At 43.4% G+C, this 25,090-nt stretch overlaps 1 protein-coding gene across 1 annotated transcript in view; it reads right to left on the bottom strand.

Annotated features, from left to right (window-relative positions):
• Nucleotides 1-23,827, bottom strand: part of ETNPPL (ethanolamine-phosphate phospho-lyase) — a 45,942-nt gene extending 22,115 nt beyond the window's left edge. The window contains exons 1-5 of the mRNA XM_063919009.1: nt 23,664-23,827; nt 6,260-6,378; nt 5,941-6,100; nt 2,354-2,428; nt 1,706-1,799 (exon numbers count right to left, since the gene is read on the bottom strand). Of these exons, the coding sequence (XP_063775079.1) occupies nt 1,706-1,799; nt 2,354-2,428; nt 5,941-6,100; nt 6,260-6,378; nt 23,664-23,719 (504 nt within the window). The 5' untranslated portion in view covers nt 23,720-23,827. The remainder of the gene's footprint in view (nt 1-1,705; nt 1,800-2,353; nt 2,429-5,940; nt 6,101-6,259; nt 6,379-23,663) is intronic.
• Nucleotides 23,828-25,090: the final 1,263 nt, after the last annotated feature.

Raw genomic sequence — 25,090 nt, 5'->3', positions numbered from 1 at the left:
AGAACATGTCGATCTAGAGACCCAGTCGACCTAGACATTGTCGACCTAAATGTGGTCGACCTAGAGATCGGATACCATCTATCTATATAATCATTTTGTTCCTTCCTGTACAAACTATCTGAATAAAATCAACTCATGTCATGTGTGGTCTGCTTATGCAGAGCTCCCAGATTGCTTTTCCTTGCACTGTCTGACTTCAGTAGCATCTGATTATTATGCACTATTTCTAGTAATTATATTACTATACTGGTATTATACTAGTAATTATTTCTGAGGCAGTTCGATATATTATGTCTCATTAGGTCAAAATGAGAATGTCAACATGGATATTATGTCAACATTGTACATGGTGACATGTTCATTATGTCAGTATTGACCATGTCGACACTCATGTTGATACTAATATAATATCCCTAATGATAACCCTAACAGTAACCCTAAGCCTGATGCAAATGTTGACATTCTGACAATGTAAAAATTTCATACATCAATGTTCTGTCCATGTTGACATTTTCCAGGTATCAACATTTATGATGTCAACATTTTAGACATGTCAACATCATGAATGTCAACCTCAGGTATTGATATTATGAATATTGACATGGTGACTGAATCTTTTTATGGGCAACAGCTAGGAACAGCCACATGACTAGCAATGACAGCCAACCACTGTTTTCAAGAGTGCCTCAGCCAACTAATAAGGAGCCGGCTATCACTGCTAGACCTTTGTCGGAAGATGTAGAAGTTATAGATCATTAACAGTCTGAACAGCAAAGGTACCCACTAATTAGAATTACCAGGATCATTTAGAATTCAGTAAATGTCTAGCGCCTAAGGAAGAACCCCACCCAAAAAATGAATGGTGTGGAAGCAAGCAGATCAAACAAATCAGGGTGAAATCTCCTTTGTGCTATTTATTATTATTAATTAAAGTAAAAAAAAAAAGATCAGATATTAGTTTAAAGTAGTATATTGGGAATTAAGTAGTCTAAGTCATTGATAAATAGCAATGTAGTATCTGCTTCTAATTCTACTATTACCTCACAGTGACGTTTTATTGTTTGTTTTTAGTATAGGAGGTGACAAAAAATGTAGATAGGCAATAATTGTAAGAATTTACTACAACAAGGTAACATTGTGCTGAAAATGGTGAATTGTGACAAATGTTTTGTAAACAAGAACACTTAAGGTGCAAACACAATAGACGACGTGCTCTATGAGCGACGTCGTCTAGTGTTTCCCCCTCCCATGCCTGGCGGCCGGGCATACACATTGAGTGATATGACTACCATATCGCTCAGTGACATCATGCCGTGGCTTGGCCGTGCAGACAGCTCTTGAACGACAGTCCAGATTGAGTATGCATGCACGTCCAACAGCGAGGGTCGTTAACAACCCACGGGGCCGCACATCACTCGTCTCACCGGCATACACACTTGCCGAGAAACTAAACAACGTCGCTCAGGAAGGGTCAAAATTAGTGCTGTCATTCGTTTTATCGGCAAGTGTGTATGGACCTTTAGAAGAGAGCAACTGTAAATATATTGACAAAGAGGCAACAAGAATGAATAAGAGAATAACCATGCTCATGATGACATTGGATGAACTTGGAGAGCAAGGAGTGGGTGCAAGAACATGATAATGTTATCAAGTATGAGCAATAACAAGGCTAACCTGAAGTAACACTGTGATAATGAGCACTCACCACGTGAACATACTCTTTTTTGGCTTCTTCTCCAAGCTGTTGAAATTTATATGGACTTATGTCAATTAAAGAAGTCACATGGCCATGATATGCACTGAAGCAAAGAAGGACAAACAGAAGAAGCACCTTTTAGTGGCATGTGATTAGTGTAACAATTTTACCTTCCTCTGTTTTTCAATGCTTAATTGTTAATTGTACTATCCTAAAAACAGAAATAATATCCATGGGTGGGTGCATCTAGAAAGGCAGCAAGTTCCACCCACACAAGTCACCAAAAACGTAAAAATAGCATATGCTATAAGGATAAGGGCGATAAAATCTTGGAAGAAGTTTGGCGCAAGACTTTATCACTCTTATACTTTATCAATGTACTATCCTGCACTTTTATCAAACTCCACTGTAATGAGATCTTTAATCGAAAAAACATACCTGTCATAAAGTTATCTTTCCATTGTTTATTTAAAACTGTGCAACTAAAAAGTTTAGGATGATCAGTACAGAAGAAGTAGAAGTTACACGTGTCTATAAATAGGCCCCTCCCTTACTGGAAACCACTAGTGATCAGTCACTATCCCACTATATTTATTCCAAACTCAGTGAATAGGGAACACACACTGGCCTATGGTATACTGACATTCAAATACTTACTGGTCAAGGGTTATCACATCAGAGTGGCCAGAGAAGTGCCGCGCCAGGCGTAGAGCAAGGTCATTTGCTTCTGACCTGCAGAGGAAAAAATATATAACATTTCTTAATACATTTAAATACTATTTGCATCAACAATGTTGTAAAATGAGTGTAGTGAATTGCACCAAGATTATGGGGTATATGCAATTGAGGTCGAATTGCCGCCAATGTCGAAAAACGGGGCATTTTCGACACAAAAAAAATATTCGACAATGCAATACAGTACTTTTCGACAAAAAAACAGACTTTTCAGATTCGACTTTTTTAAATTCGACAGTTGTCAAATTCGACATATCTGCAATGGTAAAAATGCGGCTTTTTGACAAAAGTATATTCAATTGAAGAATGTCGATTCGACAACAGTGCTTTTCGACAGAAATTTTGTCAATTTCATTCCGCCTCACTTTGCTGGCGGAATCTAATAAAAAAAATTTAAAAACATGTTTTTTTGGTGTTTTTTTTATTGCTAGTAGCATATCTATTTATATTAGAAGGGATTAGGTACTTGGTTTGTCTATTAGGAGACACAACTATTATTTATATATTTTTTTTTTAACTGACTAAAATAGACAGAGCATGGTTTTCAGTAGGAAGGGGTGGGAATGGGTTAAAATCCTGAAAAAAAATGCGTGGGGTCCCCCCTCCTAAGCATAACCAGCCTCGGGCTCTTTGAGCCGGTCCTGGTTGTAAAAATACGGGGGGAAAATTGACAGAGGATCCCCCATATTTTTAGAACCAACACCAGGCTCTGCGTCTGGTTCTGGTGCAAAAAATACGGGGGACAAAAAGCGTAGGGGTCCCCCGTATTTTTAACACCAGCACCGGGCTTTACTAGCTGGAGAGATAATGCCACAGCCAGGGGACACTTATCCCGCAGGTAACCTCACCGCTGACCACAAAGTTCCCACCATTGAAGATAATGGAGAGGCTGTGCGATGCGCTGACTGACAGCTCAGACGCGCATAGCCAATCAGAAGAGTGCCACGACATGGCGCTCCCTGATTGGCTGAAGGGACCCTCTGTGACAGGAGTCACGGGGGGTCTCAGCATTCGGGAAAAGGGGTCCCATGTGTAAACATGGGACCCCTTTCAGTGCGTGGATCGGGTATGCGGTTTGTTTTTTTGCCAAGTACGTGGATTACAAAAAAAGAACAGGACACACTGGATTTAGGTGAGTATAATTTTATTTTCAGGTACCCCGGATTCTACTTGGAGACGTAGACAGAGTCGGCGTGTGAACATAGGTAAGTAAGTGTGTGTCGGCATGTATGTAATAAAGTTTTACTTTCACGGTGTGCGTGTCCTGTTTTTATTTGGGTATTTTTTTGCAGAAGAACTACAGGTACCAGCGGGCCCGTTTTATCCCCGCATGCTGGTACTTGTGGTTCTTCAAGTACCAGCTTGCGGGGTAGGCTTGCTGGGACTTGTAGTTCTTCTACAAAAAAAACAATATTCTTTTATTTTACACAAGGCTATCAGCCCCCCATCTGCAGCCCTTGGATGGGGGGACAGCCTCAGGCTTCACCCCTGGCCCTTGGGTGGCTGGAGGGGGGAGACCCCTTGATTTAAGGGGTCCCCACTCCTCCAGGGTACCCCGGCCAGGGGTGACTAGTTGGGGATTTAATGCCACGGCCGCAGGGACCGGTATAAAAGTGTCCCCCGGCTGTGGCATTATCTCTCCAACTAGTGGAGCCCGATGCTGGTGTTAAAAATATGGGGGACCCCTACGCTTTTTGTCCCCCGTATTTTTTGCACCAGGACCGGACGCAGAGCCCGGTGCTGGTTCTAAAAATACGGGGGATCCCCTGTCAATTTTCCCCCCGTATTTTTACAACCAGGACCGGCTCAAAGAGCCCGAGGCTGGTTATGCTTAGGAGGGGGGACCAAACACAATTTAAGTTAGGGTTTTTTAACTATTTTTGTGCCGTCCGAAAAGTCAAATCCAGGACGCACTTATCCGTCAATTGGTCCGTTTTTCGACAGCGGGACTGTCGAATTGTGTAGAATTTAAAAACGGGCGAAAAAAAGACGCAATTCGTCCGGAATTGCATATACCCCTATGTATCCATTACATATAGTTATCCATTAAATACGGGTGATACCTGGTTACATTGCAGAAAATTTAGATGCATATTACATACAGTATGTACAGTTATTTTATGAGATGTATAAAACCTTAGAGAAAGATAAAGTGGGGATAGATAAAGTATCAACCAATCAGCTTCTAACTGAATTTACAGGCTGTGTTTGATAAATTACAGTTAGGAGCTGATTGGTTGATATTATCTCTCTCCACTTTAGCTCTCGCCAAGGTTTCATAAATATCATTGATTTGACACTTAGCAGGCTTTTTCGAAACGTGTATCTTATATGTGTCTAGATTTGCATGACCTTCCTTCAGCCCTTAGAAAACTGAAAATATTAAAGTCTATACATTTAAGTCATTCTATCTATACTTTTAGCTATTGCACATTAAGTGACCCTTGTCATAAGTTACAGTTTTCAGTGACTCAGGGTTAATTAGTATGGGAACTACGTAGCCTAGCTGTTGGTTCTTATCTATCTGGCACAAACGTTAATTATAAATAGTTCCAAAATCTATACTAGATAACAGAAAAAACTTGTTTTTTGTCTGCTGGTGCCTTCGGCTTTTCTTGGACCACACATACTGTATAAGGGCAGTCGTAAGTAAAAGGTTAGCTATGGCTCAAATGACTGTGCCTAGCAAACTATGTAGAAAATGGGCTAAGCTAATTAAACATTGGGTGAGTATACAGGTGAGACACCCTTGTTACTTAAATCTGTTTGTAGCATTAGATGTAGGAAATGATGAAGAATTAGGGCTTAGGAGTTGTGGCCCACTTACCTATAGCTTATTTAGGGTGCCATGTTGAGTTGGAAACAGTGTTTTGCTGTGTAAAATATGCATTTTACTTCTGCACACAAAGCACTACTATGTCTGCAGCCATATGAAGTCAGTCGCATTTTGCACTTATAATTACTTGTGGATCTTTACAATTGTACGGGCAGATTGGAGGAACGATGGGACATATAAGCATGGACAAAGTACAAAATGAGACCTAAGCACCAGTCAGGAAATGGGAAACTAGCAGATGCTCGACCCTGGTGCATATTGCAAAGTGATGATGAGGACAAAAAAAGTGCACATTGTAGATTACCCATGTGGAGCTGGTCGCATCTTGTGGTTCTCCCAACTTATCGTGGCTCATAAATTGACCCTTTATGCAGACACAATGTGGAATTATTGTGTACGCTCAAATTTGCATCAATCCCAATATGGCCCCCTGTATGAATATCGTCTTATTTTATGGCTTCTGATTAGAGTGTGCATTAATAAATCAATGTTTTTGAATTGTATACCTGATATTCTCTGCATTTGATGATTGCCGATGCATTTCACCATTAAGTGAGCTTAGACATGATTTTATTACCTTTTAGGGGAAGGCTGTCTTTACTTATAAAACAGATCTGCAGGATATACACTATGAATATAGAGCGCTGATATAGCATGCATTTTATACACATACCCTGAGTTAACAAAATAGCAGACAGAGAGCTGCTCAGGCAGGGTGGCTGTTAGGCGTTCAGCATACTGAACAAGATTGTCATGCAGGAACCTAGAGTTGGTGTTCAGTAACTCCATCTGCTTGACTGCAGCCTTTGTCACATCGGAATGGCTATGTCCAACTGCAAGAAAAGAGAAAATGCATTATTCATGGGCACTCCTAAAAGCACATAATGATCTAGTGAGATCATAGGAAAGGGACCTCCAGCAGTAGTGTTATACAATCTGTTGAGCACATGTATATTGTCTTACTCTGTTTCATATTTTATTGATTGACTTACCATGAGCTACATTATTTATGCAGTCGAGATATCTTTCTCCTCTTTCATCATACATGTACTGTCCCTTCGCATGTACTATCTTAATAGGATCTTTTGCAAAAAATACTTTGCATGATGGCCTGTAAAGGAAGCACAAAGAGAATAATGAGTTATATTACTGGCTGTTTATTTATAGTTCTTAAACAAAATTCATCAATGTTCTGCAAACTCAGATTTCACATTGCTGGCACTGTATCCCTGTACAAGTGTTATTCCATTTACCTAGTTTAACTATTTTTGGTTTTGTAAATTAATAACTTGATATTCATTTAATATGTTAACAATGAAAATAATGTAAAAAATAGAAATTCATCATCCAAATAGATACATGTGACAGCTTTTATGCACAAAGTCCTTGGTAGTAAAACATCTGGGAGCCTTTATTTGTAATAAGAATTTGAGGTTTCCGTTTAGTGCAGCACTTACATCACACAACAATTCATGCAATGTAGAGACTAGATTTTAAAGGTGCTGGGTTACTTGCTACAAACGACCCATTTTTTTGGCCATCTTTTAAATTCCCCCTGGCCAAAAAAATGACATACAGCATGTTTTGTATTGCAGTTTATTTTGCATGGTAACGTTCTCTAAATAACAGCTTGCGTAGAAGAGGCTATCACTAATCAAGTTAAGACTATCAAATATAATTATACAAAGAAGGTGAACAATGCAGAGAACAACATAGATCCATGTTTGGTTTTGACTATTATAAATAATAAAAAGTAAACACTATGTTAAAACGAGCAACACAAACTGTTAGCTAAGCTTCCCACAGCCAGCTATGATAATTGAACAATGTAAGTAGTGATGAGCGGGTTCGGTTTCTCGGAAACCGAACCCCCCCGAACATCACCCTTTTTACACGGGTCCGAGCCATACTCGGATTCTCCCGTATGGCTCGGGTAACCCGAGCGCGCCCGAACGTCATCATCCCGCTGTCGGATTCTCGCGAGATTCGGATTCTATATAAGCAGCCGCGCGTCGCCGCCATTTTCACTCGTGCATTGGAAATGTTAGGGAGAGGACGTGGCTGGCGTCCTCTCCGTTTATGTTGATGCATTGCAAATATTTTGTGCTTGCTTATTACTTAATTGTGGGGACTGGGGAGCAGCTGTATATAGGAGGAGTACAGTGCAGAGTTTTGCTGACAGTGACCACCAGTAATACGTTGTCTGCCTGAAAAACACTCCATATCTGTGCTCAGTGTGCTGCATATATCTGTGCTCACACTGCTTAATTGTGGGGACTGGGGAGCAGCTGTATTATATAGCAGGAGTACAGTGCAGAGTTTTGCTGACAGTGACCACCAGTATACGTTGTCTGCCTGAAAAACACTCCATATCTGTGCTCAGTGTGCTGCATATATCTGTGCTCACACTGCTTAATTGTGGGGACTGGGGAGCAGCTGTATTATATAGCAGGAGTACAGTGCAGAGTTTTGCTGACAGTGACCACCAGTATACGTTGTCTGCCTGAAAAACACTCCATATCTGTGCTCAGTGTGCTGCTTTTTTGTGGGTACTGGGGACCACCAGTATAATATTAAATAGGAGGAGTACAGTGCAGAGTTTTGCTGACCAGTGACCACCAGTATATAATATATAGCATTACGGTACAGTAGGCCACTGCTGTACCTACCTCTGTGTCGTCATTAAGTATACTAGTATCCATCTACATTCTATACCTGTGGTGCATTTTAGTTTTGCAGTTTGCTGACACAGTGACCACCAGTATATATAGCAGTACGGTACGGAAGGCCACTGCTGTACCTACCTCTGTGTCGTCATTAAGTATACTATCCATCTACATTCTATACCTGTGGTGCATTTTAGTTTTGCAGTTTGCTGACACAGTGACCACCAGTATATATAGCAGTACGGTACGGAAGGCCACTGCTGTACCTACCTCTGTGTCGTCATTAAGTATACTATCCATCTACATTCTATACCTGTGGTGCATTTTAGTTTTGCAGTTTGCTGACACAGTGACCACCAGTATATATAGCAGTACGGTATGGAAGGCCACTGCTGTACCTACCTCTGTGTCGTCATTAAGTATACTATCCATCTACATTCTATACCTGTGGTGGATTTTAGTTTTGCTGTTTGCTGACACAGTGACCACCAGTATACTATATATAGCAGTACGGTACGGAAGGCCACTGCTGTACCTACCTCTGTGTCGTCATTAAGTATACCATCCATCTACATTCTATACCTGTGGTGCATTTTAGTTTTGCAGTTTGCTGACACAGTGACCACCAGTATATATAGCAGTACGGTACGGAAGGCCACTGCTGTACCTACCTCTGTGTCGTCATTAAGTATACTATCCATCTACATTCTATACCTGTGGTGCATTTTAGTTTTGCAGTTTGCTGACCAGTGACCACCAGTATATATAGCAGTACGGTGCGGAAGGCCACTGCTGTACCTACCTCTGTTTCGTCATTAAGTATACTATCCATCTACATTCTATACCTGTGGTGCATTTTAGTTTTGCAGTTTGCTGACACAGTGACCACCAGTATATATAGCAGTACGATATGGAAGGCCACTGCTGTACCTACCTCTGTGTCATCATTAAGTATACTATCCATCTACATTCTATACCTGTGGTGCATTTTAGTTTTGCAGTTTGCTGGCACAGTGACCACCAGTATACTATATATAGCAGTACGGTACGGAAGGCCACTGCTGTACCTACCTCTGTGTCGTCATTAAGTATACTATCCATCTACATTCTATACCTGTGGTGCATTTTAGTTTTGCAGTTTGCTGACACAGTGACCACCAGTATACTATATATAGCAGTACCGTACGGAAGGCCACTGCTGTACCTACCTCTGTGTCGTCATTAAGTATACTATCCATCTACATTCTATACCTGTGGTGCATTTTAGTTTTGCAGTTTGCTGACACAGTGACCACCAGTATATATAGCAGTACGGTACGGAAGGCCACTGCTGTACCTACCTCTGTGTCGTCAAGTATACTATCCATCCATACCTGTGGTGCATTTCAGTTTTGCACAGTTTGCTGACCACCAGTATATAATATATAGCATTATGGTACAGTAGGCCACTGCTCTACCTACCTCTGTGTCGTCAAGTATACTAGCTTAGTCACACAGCGACCTTGGTGCGCCTCTTTTTTTCTTTGCATCATGTGCTGTTTGGGGACAATTTTTTTGAAGTGCCATCCTGCCTGACACTGCAGTGCCACTCCTAGATGGGCCAGGTGTTTGTGTCGGCCACTTGTGTCGCTTATCTTAGTCACACAGCGACCTTGGTGCACCTCTTTTTTTCTTTGCATCATGTGCTGTTTGGGGACAATTTTTTTGAAGTGCCATCCTGCCTGACACTGCAGTGCCACTCCTAGATGGGCCAGGTGTTCGTGTCGGCCACTAGTGTCGCTTAGCTTAGTCACACAGCGACCTTGGTGCACCTCTTTTTTTCTTTGCATCATGTGCTGTTTGGGGACTATTTTTTTGAAGTGCCATCCTGCCTGACACTGCAGTGCCACTCCTAGATGGGCCAGGTGTTTGTGTCGGCCACTTGTGTCACTTAGCTTAGCCATCCAGCGACCTCGGTGCAAATTTTAGGACTAAAAATAATATTGTGAGGTGTGAGGTGTTCAGAATAGACTGAAAATGAGTGGAAATTATGGTTATTGTGGTTAATAATACTATGGGATCAAAATGACCCCCAAATTCTATGATTTAAGCTGTTTTTTAGGGTTTTTTGAAAAAAACACCCGAATCCAAAACACATCCGAATCCGACAAAAAAATTTCGGTGAGGTTTTGCCAAAACGCGTCCGAATCCAAAACACGGCCGCAGAACCGAATCCAAAACCAAAACACAAAACCCGAGAAATGTCCGGTGCACATCACTAAATGTAAGCATACACAGTCATAGCAAACATTACTGTCTTCCACGTGACTTTCAGACTAGAGTCGGTACAATCTTAGCTGTTTATCCTGGTTCTTGCTAAACCAGATCAGTCTGGTTGCAAGGGACTAACTACAGTCAGCAGTCTAATTACCTTTCACTAATAATTGCAGAACACTTGCCAGAAACCAAGTAAAAGTTTTAAATTAAACAAACACTTTTTTTCTTACAGCTGATGGGACTTTCTTCAGCTGATTTTGTTCTTCAACATAAACATGCACAAGTCTTAACTGTAGCCGGTGGCACTGCTATGGGGCTCGGAGGCTTAGGGAGCCCATATCTGATGCCTGCCTCCCCTGCACCCAGCTCACATGTGCTGAATGGTGAGATAAGAACAGATGATACTATATTTAATACAGAAAGGGACAGTCTACAAACTACTAGTGTATTCAATGCAGTGTACCGAATACACTAGACTGTCTCTGTCTAACAGCCCACCATCTTGCAAGGAATTGTGTGCAACAGATTTGAGCACAAGAGGAAGAGGAAAGCAGCCGAGGCGAAGAGGCATGATAAGCAGGCATTCCCAAATGTGAACTGGGGCATTGTATGACATAATATGAACTGGGGGCACCATGTGGCATAATGGAAACAGGGGGCACAATGTGGCATAATGTCATCTGGGAGTACTGTGTATTATAATGTGAACTAGGGGCACTAAAATATAGCATAATGTCATCTGGGGGCACTACAATATAGGATAATATCAACTGAGGGCACTGCAATGTGTCATAGTGTAAACTAGAGGCAGTACAGTACAATGTGGCAAAATATAAAATGGAGGTTCCAAGAAGCATAATGTGAACTGAAGGCACTATGTAGCATAACGTGAACTGGGGACACACTGTGTGGCATAATGTGAAGCACTACAGCAAGGCATAAAATGAACAACTGCTCAAGAGAGATGTGTCTCTCTAGAAGCCCCTTTAAAATATTGCTTACACTCTTGAATGTGATATAATCATGACCTAATGTTATAATAAATGTGCAATATATTAATAGCACCTCCCATACTCTTCTTTTTTATAAACTGAACAGCATTTATTTCTCTTTCAAAGCAATTTAATATTTATTCTCCAGGCTGGGAGCAAGCCTCATTCTGCTGTGGAGATACTGTACTGTCATCTTCAAGTTGTGGCAGCTGATATTGCATCCATCTTAAGAACCAGAATGGCCTGGGTGGTTGGCATCAGATGATAAATGCTTTACAGCAGTACTGTTAAAACATAAGACTCTGATTCTTCGACATGCAAGGGAGAAATGATTACATGATCAAAAATCCATGCCATTACCAGAGGTCTACCGATATCAATGTTGTACTAGCTATCCACAGAACACTTGTTTGCAGTTTCATCTGTCTGAGTCCTCTGCTATTTGGAAGCTGCTTTCCACTTTGCAAGCCATAATCTGATGTTCTCAAATTGTAACTTTCAGTTCCCTCAATAGTCTACGTGTGTGCCCCAGACGGGTCCTTTTCCTACAGTCTATGGCAGTTTCCTCAGTTGCTCAGTGGTTAGCCCCAATGCTTTACATGTAAGCATTATGGGCAATGTTTATGATTCGGTTTAGGACCCTATCTATGTGTAATTTGTATGTTCTACCTCCATAGGCTCCACTATGGCAGGGAAAGATGCAAATGATTAAATGCTACCTGTACAGCGTTGAGTAATACGGTGGTGCAGTACAAATAAACAACAACAATAATAGTAATAAAAATAATAATAATAATACACTTCTGCTAACCTCAGTACATCCCACTCCCTTCCCTTACATTTCTCCATTGCATATAGGGGGTAATTCACAGTTGATCGCAGCAGCAAATTTTTTAGCAGTTGGGCAAAACCATGTGCACTGCAGGTGTGGCAGATATAACGTGCAGAGACAGTTAGATTCGGGTGGGTTATTTTGTTTCTGTGCAGGGTAAATAATACTGGCTGCTTTATTTTTACACTGCAATTTAGATTTCAGTTTGAACACACCCCACCCAAATCTAACTCTCTCTGCACATGTTATATCTGCCCCCCCACAGTGCACATGGTTTTGCCCAACTGCTAACAAAATTACGATCAACTCTGAATTAGGCCCACAGTGGCCATTAAAATGTACATAGCTAACAGTGGGCTGCAACTCAAGGCATCTCATAAAACAGGCTCAGCAAATGCTACTACCCTCCCTATGACAGGATTTAATTTCTTAACAGCCATAATATTACCATTATTTGCAATGCTGTGTAATGGAAAATAAATGTCACCGAGAAATTTTTATACTGGCTGTGAGAGTGGAACAAGGCAGTAAACCTAGCAGGAAATGAGTACAACATGTGCACTACCTAAATGAAAAATAATTGGCTGGCAGAGAAGACTGTACATGTATGGCTAAAGTAAATCTCCACAGCTGTGTGCGTGTTGTTACAAGGGATGTCTGTGAGGGAATGCTCTTTCACTGCAAGCATTTCAACTCATTTCTGCCCCTCCTGTGAAATGTGAGACTGTCTGGCTTCCTTATAGAGAACTCAGTGAACTGATGTTTTGAACTCATTGTACTAATGTTCTAAACTCATTGAACTGATGTCTTGAATGCTTCATAGCTGTTTTTAGTAGGGTCTGTACATTAAGACCTTTGTCATTGATTTCACAAATATGCAAATAAGAGTTTTTAAATAAGACATGTCAACCCTATATAATATCACATTGGAGCATCTAAAAAATTAACAAAACAATAGACCCAGTTTGTAAATGTTCACTCCACTATCTAGAGTAGGGGTGGGCAACAGGCAGCCCGCGGGCCGGATGCGGCCCGCGGACCGATACTGCCTGGCCCGCTGTGCCCCACCAGAGTGCAATGACAAGAGGCCCGACAGGCCGCTTGTCATTGCACTGCTCTCAGACGCGGCGCCGCTGAGGAAATCCCGGTCACGTCACAGGGTCAGCTGACCGGGATTTCCTCTATCATGCGCTGGGCGTCACGGGGGGCAGCGCTGGGTGTCACAGGGGGTGGCGCTGGGCGGGCACTGCAGTGGGGACTCGGAGCAGAATCGGCCAGTGGGGAGAAGAAACGGCGGCCAGCGGGGAGAAGAAGCGGCGGCCAGTGAGGAGAAGCGGCGGCGGCAGCAGCAGCGCGGATCATCAGACAGCGGGGATCGTCTGCCACTGACAAATAGGTAAACCCCCTGTCCTGGATAAAGCTAAAGCTGCCATATAAGTTCAGGAGAGGGGAGTTAAAAACGGTTATATGGGTTTAGGGGAGGGGGGGAGGGTAAGGACTGCTATATAGGTTTAGGGGAGGGTGGGGAAAAGGGGGTAGGGACTGTCTGCCGTAATGTGTAAAAACGGGGGCGCTGTCTGCCGTAATGTGTAAAAATGGGGGCGCTGTCTGCCGTAATGTATAAAAACGGGGGCGCTGTCTGCCGTAATGTATAAAAACGGGGGCGCTGTCTGCCGTAATTATAAAAATGGGGGTGCTGTCTGTCATAATCTGTAAAAAGGGGACGCTGTCTGTCGTAATGTGTAAAAAGGGGGACGCTGTCTGCCATAATGTGTAAAAAGGGCACGCTGTCTGCCGTAATGTGTAAAAAGGGATCTCTTTTTGAGTATTTTGTGTGTGGCCCTCGAATATTCGCTGGAAGTGTTAAGCGGCCCCCCAGCTGAAATAATTTCCCACCCCTGATCTAGAGCCACAGCAGCAAGAGCAATGTACTTTGTTTTCAATATTATATTTTTTATTAAGCATTGTAAAACTCTGGAAGGGGTGGGGTATGTGTACATGTGTGTGTGTGGGTGTGTGTGTGTGTGTATGTATGGGGGGGATACAAAAGGGGAGAGACCATTCAATACAGTAACACAAGTGTAGGATGCTTAAGGCGTGTACATACACGGTGAGATATATCCTTTCGATTTTGACTATATAGGGCGGATGTATTAAGATACATCGCCGCCCCTCACTGCTTACCGCAGCGATGTTGATCGCATATGTACTAACATACCTGTTAGGTGGTCTGCTGGGGGTCTCCGTCACTTCCCTGGGGTCCCCAGACTGCCTTGACGCCGGGTAGCAGCAGCAGGCTGCCCCCGGCGCCTCCTCCTCCCCCCTGCAGCCGGAAGGACGTCCAGATGCGTTGCTAGGGGGAGGAGGAGACTACCTTCCGGGTCCAGGGCTGTCGGCGATAAGAAGCCCATAGGCTTCTATAGGGTATCGCCATCCAGAGATGGCGATACCCTGGATGGCGAAAACACTGCGGTACGGTCTTAGTAAATTTGAAAATGCAGTAAAACCCCCGTTTTCGGGGGTTGTACCGCATTTTTGCTTTAGTACATCCCGCCCATAGTCATATATATATATATATATATATATATATATATATATTTAATAAGATTTTTCTAACCGGTACATCTATTTCTCGTAGTCCGTAGTGGATGCTGGGGACTCCGTAAGGACCATGGGGAATAGACGGGCTCCGCAGGAGACTGGGCACTCTAAGAAAGATTTAGTACTACTGGTGTGCACTGGCTCCTACCTCTATGCCCCTCCTCCAGACCTCAGTTAAGGAAACTGTGCCCGGAAGAGCTGACATTACAAGGAAAGGATTTTGGAATCCAGGGTAAGACTCATACCAGCCACACCAATCACACCGTATAACTCGTGATAAACTTACCCAGTTAACAGTATGAACAACAACATAGCATCAGACAAACCTGATGCAACCATAACATAACCCTTATGTAAGCAATAACTATATACAAGTATTGCAGAAGAAGTCCGCACTTGGGACGGGCGCCCAGCATCCACTACGGACTACGAGAAATAGATTTACCGGTGAGTAAAATCTTATTTTCTCTAACGTCCTAGTGGATGCTGGGGACTCCGTAAGGACCATGGGGATTATAGCAAAGCTCCCAAACGGGCGGGAGAGTGCGGATGACTCTGCAGCACCGAATGAGCAAACACAAGGTCCTCCTCAGCCAGGGTATCAAACTTGTAGAACTTTGCAAAAGTGTTTGAACCCGACCAAGTAGCTGCTCGGCAAAGCTGTAATGCCGAGACCCCTCGGGCAGCCGCCCAAGAAGAGCCCACCTTCCTTGTGGAATGGGCTTTTACTGATTTTGGAGGCGGCAAGCCAGCCGCAGAATGAGCCTGCTGAATCGTGTTACAGATCCAGTGAGCAATAGTTTGCTTTGAAGCAGGAGCACCCAGCTTGTTGGATGCATACAGGATAATCAGCGAGTTAGGTTTCCTGACTCCAGCCGTTCTGGCTACATAAATCTTCAAAGCCCTGACTACATCTAGTAACTTGGAATCCTCCAAGTCACGAGTAGCCGCAGGCACCACAATAGGTTGGTTCAAATGAAAAGATGACACCACCTTTGGCAGAAATTGCGGACGAGTCCGTAATTCTGCCCTGTCCATATGGAAAACCAGATAGGGGCTTTTACCTGACAAAGCCCCAATTCTTGACCACTTTCCACGTGAGATATTTTAACTCCACGGTCTTAAGCGGCTCAAACCAGTGAGATTTCAGGAAACTCAACACCACGTTAAGATCCCAAGGTGCCACTGGTGGCACAAAAAGGGGGCTGAATATGCAGCACTCCCTTTACAAACGTCTGAACTTCAGGTAGAGAAGCTAGTTTTTTTTTATGAAAGAAAATGGATAGGGACGAAATCTGGACCTTAATGGACCCCAATTCTAGGCCCAAAGTCACTCCCGACTGTAGGAAGTGAAGGAAACGGCCCAGCTGGAATTCCTCTGTAGAGGCATTCCTGGCCTCACACCCAGCAACATATTTTCGCCGTATACGGTGATAATGTTTAGCCGTCACGTCCTTCCTAGCCCTTATCAGCGTAGGAATAACCTCATCCGGAATCCCTCTTTTCTACTAGGATCCGGCGTCCAACCGCCATGCCGTCAAACGCAGCTGCGGTAAGTCTTGGAACATACAAGGTCCCTGCTGCAACAGATCCTGCCCTAGAGGCAGAGGCCATGGGTCCTCTGTGAGCATTTCTTGCAGCTCTGGATACCAAGTCCTTCTTGGCCAATCCGGAACAATGAGTATTGTTCTCACTTCTCTTTTCCTTATGATTCTCAGCACCTTGGGTAAGAGAGGAAAAGGAGGAAACACATAAACCGACTGGAACATCCACGGTGTCACCAGTGCGTCTACAGCTATCGCCTGAGAGTCTCTTGACCTGGCGCAATACCTCTGTAGCTTTTTGTTGAGGTGGGATGCCATCATGTCCACCTGTGGCAGTTCCCACCGACCTACAATCTGCGCGAAGACTTCTTGATGAAGTCCCCACTCTCCCGGGTGGAGGTCTTTCCTGCTGAGGAAGTCTGCTTCCCAGTTGTCCACTCCCGGAATGAACACTGCTGACAGTGCGCTTACGTGATTCTCCGCCCAGCGAAGAATTCTGGTGGCTTCTACTATCGCCACCCTGCTCCTTGTGCCGCCTTGGCGGTTTACATGAGCCACTGCGGTGATATTGTCTGACTGAATAAGAACCGGTTGGTCGCGAAGCAGGGTCTCCGCTTGACTTAGGGCGTTGTATATGGCCCTTAGTTCCAGGATAATGATGTGAAGGCAAGTCTCCTGCCTTGACCACAGCCCTTGGAAATTTCTTCCCTGTGTGACTGCCCCCCACCCTCGGAGGCTTGCATCCGTGGTCACCAGGACCCAGTCCTGAATGCCGAATCTGCGACCTTCGAGAAGGTGAGCACTCTGTAGCCACCACAGGAGAGACACCCTGGCTCTGGGGGATAGGGTGAGTAACCGATGCATCAGAAGATGTGATCCGGACCACTTGTCCAGTAAGTCCCATTGGAAGGTTCTCGTATGGAACCTGCCGAAGGGAATGGCCTCGTATGATGCCACCCTCCTTCCCAGGACTCGAGTGCAGTGATGCACTGACACCTGTTTTGGTTTTAATAGATTCCTGACCAGTTTTACGAGCTCCTGAGCTCTCTCTATCGGGAGATAAACCCTTTTCTGGTCTGTGTCTAGGATCATGCTTAGGAGAGGCAGATGAGCTGTAAGAACCAACTGCGACTTTGGAATATATAGAATCCAGCCGTGTTGCCATTACACTTCCAGAGAAAGTGATACGCTGTTCAGCAACTGCTCTCTTGATCTCGCTTTTATGAGGAGATCGTCCAAGTACGTGATAATAGTGACACCTTGCTTCCGCAGAAGCACCATCATTTCCGCCATTACCTTGGTGAATATTCTCAAGGCCGTGGAGAGACCAAACGGCAACGTCTGAAATTGGTAATGACAATCCCGTACCGCAATTCTGAGGTACGCCTGATGAGGTGGATAAATGGGGACATGAAGGTATGCATCCTTTATGTCCCGAGTCACCATAAAATCTCCCCCTTTCAGGCTTGCAATGACCGCTCTTAGCGATTCCATCTTGAACTTGAACCTTTCCTTTTCAGGTATATGTTCAGGGATTTTAAATTCAATATGGGTCCGACCGAACCGTCTGGTTTCGGGACTACAACATGGTCAAATAATAACCCCCTCCTAGCCGCAGTTAGTAGGTTTGCTTCTCTCCCCTCAGTCCCACGTAGCAGAGAGTCTGTTGCCAGCAGAAGCTCTCTGAAAATAAAAATCCTAACTAAAATACTTTCTTATTAGCAAGCTCAGGAGAGATCACTAAAATGCACCCAGCTCTGTCCGGGCACAGATTCCAACTAAGGTCTGGAGGAGGGGCATAGAGGGAGGAGCCAGTGCACACCAGTAGTACTAAATCTTTCTTAGAGTGCCCAGTCTCCTGCGGAGCCCGTCTATTCCCCATGGTCCTTACGGAGTCCCCAGCATCCACTAGGACGTTAGAGAAATATATATATATAAACAAACTAATATTTCAGTGGTCACGTGGATATTTAGTGTGGCATTTTAGCTTATCTGCTAATTATCATGAAATCTCTATTGTGCCATGATGTCTCAAATGTTATTTCAAGTGCTTATCCTCTCTTACCCCTATGTGTTTTTCCTCATTTCAATGGTTTTCTCCTTGGGATACGGTTCACACATATCTGCTGCTGTCAGTCTTCCCTTGGCACAGGAGTACAGATCAGCTGATCTCCCAGGTCTGTGTATGCCTGCTGGCTGTGATGTGTTTATGAACCAGAATGGCCTGGGTGGTTGGCAGCAGATAATAAATTCTTCAGGACTGTAGTGTTAAATAAGACTCCAATGCTTGGGCATGCAAGGGAGAAATGATTGCATGATAAAGGATCCAAGCCCAGACCAGAGCTCTACCGATATCAACAGTTGGTATTGATCATCAACAGGACACCTGTTTGCACAGTCTCACCTGTCTGAGTCGTTTGATAATCGGAAGCTGCTTTCTCCTTTGCAAGTTATAATACTATGTTCTCAAATAATAACTTTCAGTTCCACAAATTGTTCCCTTAATTGACAAGTCCTTTTCCTAGCCTCGTTTTAGTTCCCTCAATTGCTCAGTGACTCAGTGGATACATCTAAGTATCATGGACCATGTTTTAGATACTGTTCAGGATCCTGTCTACTGTGTGCTGGAGGTATGTGGTACCTCTGTTTGTATGGATTTTCTCAAACAGTGCAAAAACATATTGGTTGGTTAATTGGCTGCTTACAAAATGACTCTAGTGTAATTGTAACGGTGGGGTATATTTTCTATTGGGTAGTTTGTCAAAGACGCAAATGATCGGAAACTTTGACCAATACCACCCAACAGTACTGTGTGTGGGTTAGAATATAAGCTCCATTGTGGCATTGATGGAGGTGAATGATCAAATGCTCTCTGTACAGCACTTTGCAATATGGTGATGCTATACAAATACCTAACGATGACAATAATAATAATAATAATAATAATAATAATAATACAGATCTGCAGGAGTGACAATATCATTTGACTACTTCTACAGATAAGCGGCTTCATTCTTTAATAATATTTAGCAAAAACGAACTGCCCTGGTTAGTTTATCTAGAGACTGTCATGCATATTGCAATCTTAGTATATACCGTAATCCCTTATACCTTGTATAACCACTTAGTTTTTTAGCCATGAGCAGGGCCGGATTAAGGATGGTGGGGGCTCCCACCACTAAAAATTGCGGCCAAAGAACCCCCCCTATGCGCGAGCGGGTCGGCGGGCACTCGCACACTGACACACATACACATTCACACACACACACACACACACACACACACACACAATGACTCACACACATACAGGGCAGCAGCTTTACAGCAGCGCACGCCGGCGGCTCAGTCAGTGTCTCACGGGGTAGTGAGGTGAAATCCCGCGAGACACTCACTGAGCCGCAGGCGTGCGTAACTGAGTCACACATTAGGGGCCCCCACAGACTGCGTTTTAAATTGGAGCAGTCTCTGTCAGCAGCCGCCGAGGAGCTCTGTGTACACTGTACACGGAGCTCCTCGGTGGCTGCTGAGGGAGACTGCTCCGATTTATAAAGCAGTCTGTGGGGGCCCCTAATGTGTGGAGGCCCCCCGGGATGGCCGCCCTTGTCGCCCCTAGGAAAATACGGCTCTGGCCATGAGTGCCCACTCCCTCCCCTTACATTACACTCCTACTCCTATTCAATTACAAGCCCTTTTTGCATGTGGTAAATCTGCAGCTAACACACGTTAACTGAGAGATTTCGCAGCTGCGGCTGTGATAAAAGCACAAAGTCCTACTTACTATACCGCGGATTTCTCTTTGAGACTCTTTAGGCTTTGAAACTCTTAAATGTAGCCTGCAGGCTTATCGTGGGCTGCCGCAAGCTGCAGTTGAATAGTCCCGGCCACTGCTACAAGCCCATGGTCATTAGCCCAGCTACTTGAATCCAGTCCATAGGCAAAAGCAGAGGGGGGGGGGGTTCCAGTTGCCAGGAAACCCCCTTTTCCCACACCCTTGCCAGCGGCCGCTACATGCAATATGAAGGGCGGAATGGAGCTGCTGTATATTCTCAGTGGCAGCTGGTTTTCCTACCAAATCTGCTGTGTTTGTGTCTGTAGATCTGAGTGCTCAATCATCGCACCAGAGAGAGAATCTGGTAAGTGACTTACCATGATCATTGGGCCTTCAGATATCTGAAGTACTGTATTACATAAACTGCACTTTGTTTGGGGCAGACTATAGCTTGTGACATGCTAATTTTGCATCCATGGGCTGGCAACAATCGCTCTAAAATCAAACATTTGGAAACCCCCTATAGAAATCCTGCATTTACCCATGCAGTATTTAAGTTAGCACAACAGACACGACAGACCACCTCATAAAACCGGCTCAGGAAATTCTTCTACACACGACAGGGTTTCATTTCTTAAAAGCCATAGTATTGCCGTTATTTGCAATGCTGTTTAATGGAAAATAATTAGCACCAATAACTTTTGTCACTGGCTGTGAGAGTGGAACAAGGGAGTAAACCTCGCAGGAAACAACATATGCGCAATCTAACTGAAAAACAACTGGATGGCAGAGAAGGCTGTACATGTATGACTAAAGTAAATTTCCACAGCTGTGTGCGTGTTGTTACTGAGGATGTCTGAATGCTCAACTAATTCCTGCCGCTCTTGTGAAATGTGAGACTGCCTGTCTTCCTTGCACAGAGAACTCAATGAACTATTTTCAACTCTTTAGAGCTGTTTGGGTAGGGCCCTCACAATAAGACCATTTTAATTAATTGCTTCCACAAATATGCAAATAACAAAAGAAAACATTGTCAACCCAATATAATATCACATTGGAGCCTCTGCAGACCTAATTCAGACTTGTACACTAACCCAATGATTATCATACAAGTCCTTTGGTGGGGACATTGCGCATGTGCAGAACAGGTCCTGCGTCCTCGCATGCAGTGGCCCCTAAGCCTCAGCCTGACTGACAGGCTGAGGGTATCTGGAGCGGAGGGGGGAGGCGAACAGGTCCGTTCCTCAAAACTGAGGCACGTTGGCTCCATTTTGTAGGAGTGCCGAGGTCAGTGTCTGCATCTGGCAATGCAGAGTTACTGACCTCGGCTGCGGACCTGAGACGGAAATGAAAGTAACCTGAATGTTACTCAGATAACCAATGGTCACGCAGTGTGATCATGGTGCATCATGAGATGCAAAAGCGGATCACGGATGTAGGAAGGAGGCGTCTATTTTCACCAGACGCCTCCAGCTGCCTTTGCATATAAGCTGTATGGTATTACAAAGCCGCTTCCTTGCAGCTCTGCATCATACAGTATATTAACAAAAACAATAGGCCCAGTTTGGGATATGTAAATGTCCATTCCTCTCCCTAGAGGCACAGCACCAAGAACAAAGTATTTTGTTTTCAATATAAACTGTGTATTAAGTATTTTTAAACTTTTGAATATGGAAATACAAACTGAGCCTGTGTATGTGTGCACTGGGGGATTATGTGTGTATGGGGGTTGTATGTAGTTATGTGACTGGTGGTCAGGAGACCGCTGGTCACAACACCTCCTCTACATCCCGCGCCCACAATATCCCGATGGTTGCCATTCCGACCAACAGGGACTACAGGGACTATTCCCACTCGTGGGTGTCTACGACACGCATAGAGTGGGAATAGAACCCGTGGAGAGAACAGCCCCTCACCGAGCCCGCCGCAGGACCGCTCATCGGTATCGCAAGGTGCATACACAAATGTACTATATTTACTTTCAATATAGACTATATAGTCCATATCAGAGGTAAAATCGCACCGTGTGTATGCACCTTTACACTGGTTTCTGTGAAAGCAAGATTTTCAAGACTTCGAGAATGAGACCATAAAGTGCCACATTTTGTGCAGATTAGTGGCAGTAAGGAAGAGCTTATATTAAGTAGTTTAATTAGCATTTGGTGTGGAAAGAACACTTTGTCATTCTGCTAGAGGTAAAATGAATAGATTCCCACTGTTTGGAAGAGAACATTTTATGGTGGTCTTCCTCCCTTTGCACCTCTATGGGTGATTTGTCTGATTCTTGTGGTGTTAGCAAACAATACCAAAATGTGATAGCATCACAAGAGGAGACCTCAGAGAATCTGGTCAAAATTCAGAGCTGGTGGCACAGGTAGAAAGTTATTGGTCTGGCTTATCTCTTACACCCAGTGTCTGACTTGGAAATATTTCTACCATTCTGATAAAGGAGAGGTTAAAGGGGATAAGACATTGAGAATAAGTATGGATTCCTCTGGGGCACCAAATAGGAACATCTAGGTCTGGGATCCAAGGGCAATGTCTTAAATAATCATATTTTAGATTCTATAAACTGCTAGATCTGTTGAATATCTGCTGGACTTGTCCCCTCCTTCTCTTCCTAGACTGCCACAGGCTAACACCAAATGAGGGAGAATACAAAAATAAAAGTATTGCTGGGAGAATTTGCGCGTATGGTATATATATTTTTTTGGGGGCTAGCATTGAGTCTCATAATATTACTTCATTAATGATATCTTAAAAATAACCTGTCACAAGTCATCTGTTGACACTTTAGTGCCTATAAAGAAAGCCAAACCAATGGGATTCCCCTAAGAAGCCTATACAATTTTAGCTACAAGGTACAGATGACACCCAGTAGAGAGCATATAGTGCTGGATTTGTTGCATTCTATTTAGATGATGCGGTAATAATAACCCATTTTTGCCTACTACATAGTGTATAAAACACTACACTGTATGTACAGTAGTAACGCAATAAAATAACACCCGATCACCTGGGTGTCACTTTACTGTATAGAAAGAAAGAAGGTGCTAGAAAAGTGCATCTTTACACTTTTCTTGCACCTTATCATACTTTATGGAAACAGCTGGATAGTGAAAATATATTTTTAGTTATAGCACAATAGTTTTGTATCTTTGTAACATACATCCTGTGTAACATATAGCATTTCACATTTAAATTGCAAAATAATCAGAAACAACTTCACTAAACAATATTCTCAGTATAAACATTTAGCTGTAACTCACTATGAAGCCCCACAGATGGGCTACCACTGTTTTATTTAAGCCACAGTGTTTGTTCTTTACGGAAATGCCTGACTTGTGGTTTGCCTGAGAGAACTTCTGCATTTGTACCCATCACCGATTGTAGAGACACCAAAGTGTTTTAACACTTTTACTGCGAACACTGCATCAAAGACCAACTACAATTTAGAGGGTTAAATCCAATATTTTATAATCATGAATAGTTATGTATAATATGACTGTTTAAGTAAACCATGTGGTATTTAACATTTGGTAATGTATAAAAGTGAACGACCTAGTACACTTAAAAGAGTGTCCTAATTATTTATAATTTTGACAAACTAATATTCCTTGTGCTATACACACAATGCAATTCAATGCAGCACTTTATCTTATCTGCTCAAAAAACATAAAATCTGTCTTTTACCATGATGTGTAAAATGTAATTTCAAGTGCTTATCCTCTCTTACCCTATGTGTTTTCTCCTCATTTCAATGGTTTTCTCCTTGGAGTACTGCTCACACATATCTGCTGCTGTCAGTCTTTCCTTGGCACAAAAGTACAGATCAGCTGAGCTCCTAGGACTGTGTATGCCTGCTGGCTGTGATGTGTCTGTACTGCTCTCTAGCCTTATTCTCTTACTCTATTTATACGCTTACTGTGTTTCCTAAGGACACTGCCTCCAACACTCCCCTCTGACGCCTCTGTCTAGCGTTAACCCCTCCAATGAATGACAGGTCTGCATATGGTTAACTGTTTAGCATTTTCCATTAACATTTTCAAACATCTTCTGAATGACAGAAAAATATTTACAGCTAGTAAACATTATTATATCATATCAGCAGTGTATGTGGGAACTCTCAGGCTATTAGGAGGTTAAATCTATTTGTTATCGAGAAACTTTGGATCCATGTAAATGTGTTTTTGTTTAATTGTTTTATATGCTTCTGATTACATCTCACCCTGATAACAGTCACCATGCTTTGATCTGTACTTACTGTATTTTAGATTTATGATTTTTTCAGAATGAAACTGAAGTGATGGCATGCCACTTAACTTGTACCCAGGAATAAGAATAAACAAAAGGCTGTCCCAATGCTTCTAGAGATACGTCTCTGTAGCAGGTGTTCATTTTATCCCATAATAGATAGAGATGAGCGGGTTCGGTCTCTCGGAAACCGAACCCCCCCGAACTTCACCCTTTTTACACGGGTCCGAGGCAGGTTCGAACCTTCCCGCCTTGCTCGGCTAACCCGAGCGCGCCCGAACGTCATCATCCCGCTGTCGGATTCTCGCGAGATTCGGATTCTATATAAGCAGCCGCGCGTCGCTGCCATTTTCACTCGTGCATTGGAGATGATAGGGAGAGGACGTGGCTGGCGTCCTCTCTGTTTATTGTTGAACTTGATTGCTTTATTGCTTAATTGTGGGGAGGACTGGGGAGCAGCTGTTAGGAGGAGTATAGTGCAGAGTTTTGCTGATAAGTGACCACCAGTTTTTTATCCGTTCTCTGCCTGAAAAAAACGCTCCATACCATATCTGTGCTCAGTGTGCTGCATAATATATCTGTGCTCACACTGCTTAATTGTGGGGACTGGGGAGCAGCTGTATTATATAGCAGGAGTACAGTGCAGAGTTTTGCTGACAGTGACCACCAGTATACGTTGTCTGCCTGAAAAACACTCCATATCTGTGCTCAGTGTGCTGCTTTATTGTGGGGACTGGGGACCACCAGTATAATTAATATTATATAGGAGGAGTACAGTGCAGAGTTTTGCTGACCAGTGACCACCAGTATACTATATATAGCAGTACGGTAGGCCACTGCTGTACCTACCTCTGTGTCGTCATTCATTAAGTATACTATCCATCTACATTCTATACCTGTGGTGCATTT

Source organism: Pseudophryne corroboree, chromosome 1 (genome assembly GCF_028390025.1).
Source record: "Pseudophryne corroboree isolate aPseCor3 chromosome 1, aPseCor3.hap2, whole genome shotgun sequence".
Lineage (NCBI taxonomy): Eukaryota > Metazoa > Chordata > Amphibia > Anura > Myobatrachidae > Pseudophryne > Pseudophryne corroboree.
This window is presented reverse-complemented; position numbering and strand designations above follow the sequence as displayed.